The 9917-nt window shown below is 31.9% G+C and overlaps 2 protein-coding genes and 1 long non-coding RNA gene across 4 annotated transcripts; 1 reads left to right on the top strand and 2 right to left on the bottom strand.

The window, feature by feature from the left end:
- Nucleotides 1-262: 262 nt before the first annotated feature.
- Nucleotides 263-3316, top strand: LOC139861330 (uncharacterized). 2 transcript variants are annotated; one of them, XR_011763721.1, is made up of 3 exons: nucleotides 263-733; nucleotides 2159-2236; nucleotides 3179-3316. It is a non-coding gene; the product is annotated as an uncharacterized lncRNA (long non-coding RNA). The 2 variants fall into 2 exon arrangements; XR_011763720.1 differs by lacking the exon at nucleotides 263-733 and adding an exon at nucleotides 1775-1998.
- Nucleotides 3317-4409: 1093 nt separating this feature from the next.
- On the bottom strand, nucleotides 4410-5939 carry LOC139863049 (tetraspanin-6-like). Its single transcript, XM_071851696.1, has 2 exons — nucleotides 5396-5939; nucleotides 4410-4868 (listed from the first exon to the last, which is right to left on the bottom strand). Exons 1-2 carry the CDS (start codon nucleotides 5885-5887, stop codon nucleotides 4551-4553), a joined length of 810 nt encoding a protein of 269 aa, XP_071707797.1. The 5' UTR covers nucleotides 5888-5939; the 3' UTR covers nucleotides 4410-4550.
- Nucleotides 5940-6397: 458 nt separating this feature from the next.
- On the bottom strand, nucleotides 6398-8271 carry LOC139863344 (secreted RxLR effector protein 161-like). Its single transcript, XM_071851979.1, has 3 exons — nucleotides 7752-8271; nucleotides 6507-6526; nucleotides 6398-6457 (listed from the first exon to the last, which is right to left on the bottom strand). Exons 1-3 carry the CDS (start codon nucleotides 8269-8271, stop codon nucleotides 6398-6400), a joined length of 600 nt encoding a protein of 199 aa, XP_071708080.1.
- Nucleotides 8272-9917: the final 1646 nt, after the last annotated feature.

Genomic DNA, 9917 nt, shown 5'->3' with positions numbered 1-9917 from the left:
GTCGGCTTACTATTTCTGGTCTACACAGCATCCTTCTTCCCTAATTTTTAGTGTTTGTGTTTCTTCGCTATTTTTTCGTAATCCAGGTGCGAATTTCTCCTGAATCTTAATTTTTCCAGCTTTTTTAAGTTTCTTTACTTCATTATTATGTTATTTATTGTTCTTATTTACTTTTACTTGTTGACTGTGAACTTAAAGAAGGTATGATAATAGGATAATTAACTGAAATTGGACAGACAGACATAAGAGGATTAAAGAATTGGTAAATGTATCTGCTTTAAGGGTCGTGAACCTCTATCCATATCACATGTGACCCCAACTAAACCACCCAGGTAAGGGTTTATATAAGCTCAAACCTTTTAGGTAATTATATGAGGTTATTTGGAATAATGGATCTGTATTTGGTAGATAATTAGCATCTTGCAATTAGTATTTGGTAAGAGTTCTAGAAATTTTCCATGGGTTTTTGCAATTAATGTAGATTTTGCTTTGATTTTATATGATATGGATGATGATCACCATGAGCATCATTGTATGATGTTTTAATCAGTTATAGGCCATAAAAAGTTTAAATCTTCAAATGCAATTTGTTTCAGATAGAAACATGTGTTAATATGCTCATAATACAATGAGCTTTTGAAGGCTATATGGTTCGGGCGTATTCCAATTGAGGATATTTGCATGCTCTCCACCAAAAACTACAACAGAGGTGTTTACATGAGCACACAGGCAGGTTAGTGATCTTCTGCATTTGGCATATGACTTATATACATGTAAACATGTTGATATGGGTTTTACTTCATCTCTAATAGTTGAATATCGAAAGTCACATAATGATTATTTTTAACGCATAAATAAATGGCTAAATCATTATATCGGAAGACATTAGGTTTCACTGAATGTATATGCTATACTTTGATGATTAGTTTGTGGTCAATGAAATCAGTCTATCGGGTCAAACATAAAAATGTAGCTTGAAACATAAACGGGTCTAGTTGGTCAGGAGGGTGGAAACGTTCATAGTTGATGTGATTGCTTGAAGCGTCTTAAATAATTTGTTTAAAAAAGTTACTTTATTATCAAACAAATACTCCATCAAATCTATCAATATTTATCATATGTATTTAACTTTGTTGTTGCCTCTGATGATAGAGTAGTGAAAATAGTAGAATATGTTTTATGTACTTTAAATAATACTGCATAAATGATTAAGAAATAGAAAAGGGTTTGTGGAAGAGGTGAGAATTGTCGCAATGAAATTGCATACAAAAGATGAGATAAAAGCAAGTGAAAAAAACACAAGATAAACCATTGCCCAAATGGGAATCAACTGTTGAGGGTTATTTGAAGTTTTTGGTTGATAGTAATTTGGTTTATGTTACTATTGAGAAATTTGTTGCTAACGCTGACTTCCCAAAATGTAAGTTTCATTTTATTTATCTATGTGTTATGTAATTGAGTTATATGACTGAGATCATAGAGTAAGGGTTTTCATAAGTTGTTAATTATAAAATCTAAGCTTTTTCATAAGTTGTTGTTTCATCATTATTATTATTAATTATAATTAAATTATATTATATTTCTATTAATTATTATTATTTAACAATATCCTAATTACCGTAAATGAACAACTAATGCTATCGGCTCAAATGGACGGTTTGTACTGTAGAAACCGAATTCCTCTCCCACCCGACCCGACACCAACTTTTAATGGTTTTTCCCTCATTTGTTTTATGTAGGGTTTTGTAAACCACTACCTACCATCCACAGTTAACCACCACCATCGCTATCGACCACCACCAATGACCCCATGGCCAACACCACCGCTTCCACTCAGTCGAATGCTTCACATGACATCAAAATATACATGTTTCAGCTTCGGTTTTCTCCCATCTGATATTGAAATACTTTTTGGGCTAAAAATGATCTTCAATATTCACTTGCAATCTTCCATCGTTTTCTCCCTTTTCTATTTTGCGATTCAAACTACATTTCCAGGTTGGTTTTCGTGTTGATTTCTTTGTCGTTGTTCATGTGTGTGTGTTTGTTTGTGTTGCAATTGAAGGCGATGTTGTCAATGACAGAATCGATTTTTCGATTTATGTTTTTAGGTGTTTGTGCATTAACGTGAAAGTTTCTCTAAATTTATACCATGTAGGTTCAATCAAAACCTCTCATTTTTCAGATGGAATCTGTAAACTGCAAAGGATTTGGTTGACTTCAATTGTGAATTTAGGTATGAACCATTGTGTTATAAAATCCAGGTATATGATTTATGTATTTCCAATACTTATTTTGTGAACAGTTGATTGCCATATAACAATGATTTGCTTAGTTACATTTGTTTCGGTTATATTTGGATAAACCATTCATCAATTGTTGTGACTTACTTGCACATTTGAATAGTTGTATAGATATTTTCTTTGATGTACACAAGGTGTTTGTTGAAATGAGCTATTTGAAATTGTTCATTAAAGGTTAGTAAGTTTATTTTGAAAGGATAGTAAATCGAATAGCTACTTGCATCTTTGTTTTTATTATTAGTTTTGAACTTAAAATTAGTGACTCCAAATTGTGATTTATTTCAAACCTTGGTGAAATTTGGAAGAAATCACACTTTTGAAGTATGTGTATAACAAGTTATTTGATGCATTAATCGACCTCTGATCACGTTGCTCAAGTAGTCTTTGTATGATGGAAAATGGTGTTCGTGAAATTTCAAAGGTTCGCTGAACTCTATTTTGATTTTTAGTTAGGTTTGGAGCTGGATCACATGTTAGCTCAACATATATTGATTTCTTACTCAATTATCATTGTCTGTTTCTTGATTTACTAGCTCTTATATGGTGTTAACTCTTTAAGACAAATTAGAACTTTACAAGACCACATAAATGCATATAAGAAGTAATACATTGATAATGCATTCTTAGGACATGAAAATGTATACGTGGGTAGAATCATACGTTTATAACATCATGATACTTGTACTAGAAGTTAACATTACTTGAGTTTGTTTATGGTTAAAAAAAAATTGAAAGGTTGATATAAGGTTTTTAAGATTGTGTTTTTAAAACATCTTGCATATTCTACTAGTTATACATATACATTCTCAGCCATGTAGCTTTAAACTGAGCCATAGTAAAGATATAATCTTATACACTTTCTGCAATTTTTACAGTGTTGTTTCATTTCCAAAACTGGGTAACAACTACAACGGCTTATAGTAACAAGTAACCTGAATAAGCCATTGTATCAATGAAATTGAGAGGTGCTAATGTAAAATTTTACGAACAGGGAGAGTTTTCTTTGGCATGGATCTGCCCATGATGCTTATTTTAACTGTGCTTCAAATCAGGTGATTACCAAATTATACTTCAATGAGATTTTACAAAATGCGTAGCACAATTTTTCGTTGATTTTATTATTTATTATACGCTTTTTTTTTTTTGGAAAACATGAAACATAACACACTAATTTTTTTGTACTGTATTTCAGGTAGCACAAGTTTTACTTTATGGAATTATACTACAAGTGTGTTATGGTTTTCTTTGGACTTGAACTGCGTATAAGGAGAATGTTAGCTTCAAAAATCATGTTACACAGGTTAATCATTCATAAACATTTTATGATTTCAGTTTATGCTGATATGATCATTATCCTTTTTAAGGAAATTCAAAATTCTTAGCTTTTGTTGAAGGAATAGAGGTTGTTTCTATTAAGATAGAGGAATTACATTACTTATTCAACTCCTTAGAAATGAGGCTTGAATTATTAGGAAGCCTATAACTATGTTGTTTTGTTTGTGCTATTATTGCTAAATAAATAAATGCTTCTATAATGTTCTAAAAATGAATAAATGACTGTTTTTATAGGTTTCACCTTCATATATAAATCAACAAAACCAAATGATGATCCTGTGTTCACATAAAAGAAGGCTATTTAGTAAAGCCAAATTTGTCTTAACATTGAAACTTATAGTAGTACTGTACACAGTAGTTTGAGGTGTTAAAAGATCTATTGGGCCCAAAATAAAAGCTATCAGGTTAGCCTTCAGCTGCACGTTTCTATAACTCTGTTATACATAATCTTAGATGAAGAGAATAGTATCATCAATTTATGGTTGTTCAAACCCGCCGCGTAGCGCGGGCCACCAACCTAGTTGATCTTCTAATTGTCGTAGAGCCTTGTAGTATTGCACTAATGAGCTACACTTGATTTGGTTATGTTTTTAAGATATATGATTTAAATATTAAAATCTTGAGGAACATTGTTGATTTTTTGTTCTCGAATACTATGTGAGAGTGTTGTTTCACTGTTTGATGGTATAAAAACAATGACACATAAAAAATTGTTGTTGTTTCATCATCATGTTAGACACAATTGAATTTTCAATTTTTCAAAGTCTTCTTATATACGTACACCCATGAAATAATTATCATAATCATATCATAACTTTTATCATATAAGATAATTAAAATTGGCTGCTAAACTATTGTAACTACTGTAGCTCATGGTGAGAGATGTTCCTAGCCGTTGTTCGTTGTGACAACTCATGAATAGAGACTCCATTTCGGTCTAGTTTTGTACATTCTTGATTCACCATAAGGGTAATAGCTATCCGCTCGCTTTGCATTCTGGAAAGCACAACAACCAACAAAATAGATGCCAATGAGAAGCATGACCATAATGATGTTGAGAACCGATAGTTTATGCCAATGTCGTCTCACATCCTCTAGCACCCCTGCTTTACACGAGTCGCAAGCGTAGCATAACAAATTTGGATCGTTGCTCCATTTATAGCAGTCCGGATCTTGTGTCATCGTTTGCGCTTGGTAGTCACACGCAGTTGGTGGTTTACAACAACCTGACTACATAATTTAACAGAAACATAATTAATACTATGATTAATATATGATAGTATTTGGTTGTACACTTATTCTGTAAACCACTAATTTTAACATCAAGACTCATAAGTCATTTTTTTAGTTTTGAAAATTCAAATTTACTTCTGATGGGAAGAATTTCTTTATTGTCAAATATAAATTACTCCATGAACCAATTGAAATTTAAATGCATCTATATCTACCCTATACGTTCTTTACAAAATTATATAAAATTATTTATTAAGATAACTTGTAATTGCGCTATGATTTAGTGCTAACTCTTACATTCCTTTCAAATTTCTACTCTTGATCAATGATTCAAGTAATAAACGAAAATATTAAAATCTAACATGCTAGGTGATGTATAAATATATATTTTGACATTTTATATGAATTACTACCCAAAATATTCTTCAATTAAATCAAGTCCTAAACACAATAGTAATTATGTGATTGTTGTGATAAAATATTAATTGCACAAAAAGAAATAAATAATAATAAAAGAAAGATACCTGAATTGGAGACATGTTTTCATGCATATAATCAATAGGAGTCCACATAACAATTTTACTACAAGTCTTAGATCCCAAAATACAAGTCCTAACAGTCATCCAATAATTATTATTCTCAATCCTTTTTCTCAACCAAGGTGAATAATTTACCAAGTGATACTCTCTATATGCCCGGCCCGGAACCTCCACGCCACCACCCGGGCCCACCACCACGAACCCAAAAATCGTCACGGCCAACAAGGCCATGATCAATAGCAACATCACCACCAAGTACACCCACAACGCCCATGCCACATGATAACACGCACCTATAAAACCAGCCAACGATACAAGCAAGATAATGAATCCCACCACCATAAGCGGTCGTTGGAGGAAGCTTTCACAAGTGGCGGTACTTTTCGCCATCCATAATCCGCCACCGATTATTGGAATTGATATTAGGAGTGTCAATAGGTTCAAGAAACCTATTAATGTGTTACTAACCCTTGTCATCTTGTTTGTTTGTTGTTAAATGGCTTTTTTATGATATCATTATTTTGTTAGCTTTATATGGTCTTATTATACTCTTATGGTTCTATAAAGCTACATATATATGAATTCAAATTTATATCAATCTGGCACAATTGCTTTTTTATGCACTAAAGGTATGGATGAACTTTAACATACAAATGAAAACGACTAAATTTCACTTCTTAGCCATTAAGTAACTCCTGTTTTGAATTATTTTTTGAACATTCGTGCACACAGATCATTGAGTATGAGAAGATTACTAACATAAGTTCAATGTTAATGGTCAAAAATTTTTATCTTATGATGCAGTAACCAAGTAAATAAATTAGTTTTTAAATTTTCTGATTACTTAAATATCTTAAAAGGAGTTAAATAGGTAGGATGAGTGGGAATGTGAGCATGGAAGCCCAACACCTTAAGTTATGCACATGATACGAGTCAGGGGTAATTTGGTAATTATAGAGAAAAGTAGTATCTTTTGGATATGGCACATTACAAGCGTAATTCTTTACTATCTTTAGGGCTCCACCAATATTGCTTTGAAAAAAGAAGCTGGTATCAACATCGATCCATATCATAAAATAAACATACAATTTGGTACTTTGTTTCTTTGATTGCTACCTACAAAACCAATAGCCAATAGTACAAAAACTATATTCTAAATTATTCGATCCCTTTCGACCACTAAAAACAAAAAAGGGAATACTATATCTAGAAATACTATGGCGTCATACTTAATGAAATATATGACAGAATTGATAAATCGTATAAATCGTATAGTCCAACAACATGTACAATATATAAGTCCAAGAGTTCATCTTTTTCTAAAACTAATTGGTGATAGAGGGACTTCCCCTTAGACTTATATACATACATTTGTTTTGTCTCATGATCGATGTGGGATAACTTCCCAACACGCCCCCTCACATCGAGGCGTGGAACGGTTGTAGAGATGGCGGCACAATAGCGGCCTGACTTGATCTCTTTGTAGTGACGGCGGCACACACATGGGGTCTGACTCGGACTCGCTTTGTAAAATCGCTTACCTAAGCTCTGATACCATGCGAGAATTGATAAATCGTATAGCCCAACAACATGTACAACATATAAGTCCAAGAGTTCATTTTTTTCTAAAACCAATTGGTGATAGAGGGACTTCCCCTTAGACTTATATACATACATTTGTTTTGTCTCGTGGCCGATGTGGGATAACTTCTCAACAATATAACAAAGGGCCATTAGTCTGGTGATATATAAAATAATTAAAGACTTGCTGGGAATAGAAGTTTAGTAAACAAATTAAAATAGGAAACAAGCAACTGAAAACAAAATGTGTATTCGATTGATAACAAATGATACACTCACACATGCTTAAATACAAGAGAAATCATAGTGCATATTAAATGCATATCTAACAATAGAAACTAACAAAGTACTAGATGACAAACATCTTTATGCTTAAGATCATGAGAAGATTTTCTACAAAATATTAAATGAGCAAATAAAGCAATAAGATACGGAGTTAATTTATGCATGTGTATGCTTTGAAAATATCCCATAAATCAAGGGATTATAATATCCCATAAATCAAGGGATTATTTTGCACTAATTTTAACACTCTCCCTTAGTGCAAACTCTCGATCAAAAATCCCCAACGCTTCTCGAAATTCCATGAACTTGGTTTTCATTAGAGTTTTAGTAAAGATGTCTGCTACTTGAGCATTTGTCCTTACGTTTGCTAGCTCGATTTCCCCGCTAAGAACATTTTCACGAATAAAATGATATCTCATTTCTATATGCTTAGTACGGGCATGAAACACAGGATTCGAAGCAAGCTTGATTGCACCTTCGTTGTCACATTTCAATTTGAAAACATAATCTACTTTTTCAAGTATGTCACCAATCAATCTTCTTAACCAAGTACGTTCTTGAGCCGCCATTGTTACAGCTATGTATTCCGCTTTCGTGCTAGGCAAAGCAACAACATCTTGCTTCTTGCTACACCATGAAATAACAGCGAAACCGATGTTAAAACAGTAACCCGAAGTTGAATGGCGATCATTTGCGTCTCCCATCCAATCTGCATCCACGAAACCATTTAACAAAACATTATCGCACTTCTTATACCAGAAGCCGTGTCCTATTGATCCTTTCACATAACGAAGGACCCTTTTTGCTGCATCAAGATGAACATTAGTTGGACATTGCATAAATTGTGAAACAATGCCAGCCGAGTAAGCAATTTTTGGCCTTGTGATGGTTAGATAGATCAAACTTCCAACCATTTGTCGGAAGAACTTTACATCCTTGAGTTCTTTTCCTTGATCTTTCTTCATTTTGAGGTTCAGTTCCATTGGAGTAGTCATAGTGTGACAACTCGGAAATTTCTGACCAAATTTAAACTTTATCTTTATATTATTCCGACACGATAAGCAAAGTTTGTTAAGTTGAATCTCAAGAAGTGTAAACTGTATTCATACATTCATTTAACCTTGACCAAACTCTGAGGATTCACGAACCATTATAATTGGATTGGAAAATATACGTATATATATATATATATATGTATATATATATATATATATATATATATATATATATATATATATATATATATATATATATATATATATATATATATATATATTTACAAAAATATAATATTAACTTAGTCGTAAAACGTTTTGGATTTAAAATAGTATTATTATAATATAATTTGGTAAGTAACGAGACGTCGATTTATAGAAGCAAATGACCAAAACACTCAAATGAATAAGTTACACTTTGAGTGGATAATTTTTCATTGATTTGAGTCTTATTATTGATAAAGGTACATTACACAAAACGTAAAGTACAAGTTTTCCAAGCGTACGAAAATGCGTTCGAAAAACCGGAACCGTTACTGAAGTCGAGGGTCAACGTACAACACATCGGTGTAAAAATTACAAGTCAACTATGCACGTGAATATAATATAATATTTAATTAATTCTAAAGATTAAATATATTATATATTAAATAATATTATTTATATTAATCATATGAGATATAAGTGTCGACATGCATTGTGAGCTGTAATTTCAGGCCATGCGATCGCATGGCCATATAGGCAAAATCCCATGCGATCGCATGGGGGGGTAGGTGGGCTGAACATCTCTTATAAATTGAACGCATTTCGATTTGTGATTCATTTCTTCACATATTTCGCTCAAATAAATAAAAAAATAAATATATTATTATTATTATTATTATTATTATTATTATTATTATTATTATTATTATTATTATTATTAATATTAATCTTATTATTATTAGTATTAGTAGGTAGCGTTATTATTAGTATTATACATAAAATACTACGACGAGGTCATGAGCGAATTAATTCAAAACGGGTTTTTCGAGCGGGATAGAGCTAAGGAAATTATGGGTTATAGCTATGGAGGTTATGGGTATTGTTTGGAGGTATAGCTCGTAAGGTCAGACTAGTGTTTATCATCTCCGTTGCGTCTACGTACTTTTCTGCAATATTGAATCACAATATTAATACGTAAGCATTTATATCTTATCTTTTATATATTAATAGTGTATCCATATCTAGTGCTCGAGTATATATGTTTATGCATGCTTGTATGCTTTAATTTTGTCATTAGATAGATTATGATGAATCACGAATTTGATACATATGCTACTGATATAAAGTATATGATATGCATGTTTTTGGAAAGCTGGCGAAAAATTAATAACTTTTCATTTAGAAATCGTGTGTTTTCGAGGAACGGATTAAAAGTTATGGTCAACTGAATTATAATTAACATTAATTGAAATTGCTTTTGAATCTGCAATTGATATTTAAACAACTTGTTTATAAGATTGATAATTCGGATTTTCAAATATTACTAATCGAGTAAATAAATTTCTATATAAGGCACGTCTCGTCTTGTTGAACAATTGTCAAAGTTGGCTGTCTTATCATGTTTTAAAGCTTTATAAATACTATAATCTGATTTTACAAGT

This window comes from Rutidosis leptorrhynchoides, chromosome 8, assembly GCF_046630445.1.
Source record: "Rutidosis leptorrhynchoides isolate AG116_Rl617_1_P2 chromosome 8, CSIRO_AGI_Rlap_v1, whole genome shotgun sequence".
NCBI classification, from domain to species: Eukaryota; Viridiplantae; Streptophyta; class Magnoliopsida; order Asterales; family Asteraceae; genus Rutidosis; species Rutidosis leptorrhynchoides.
Note: the sequence above shows the minus strand (reverse complement) of the source record. Positions and strands in the feature narration are given on the sequence as shown.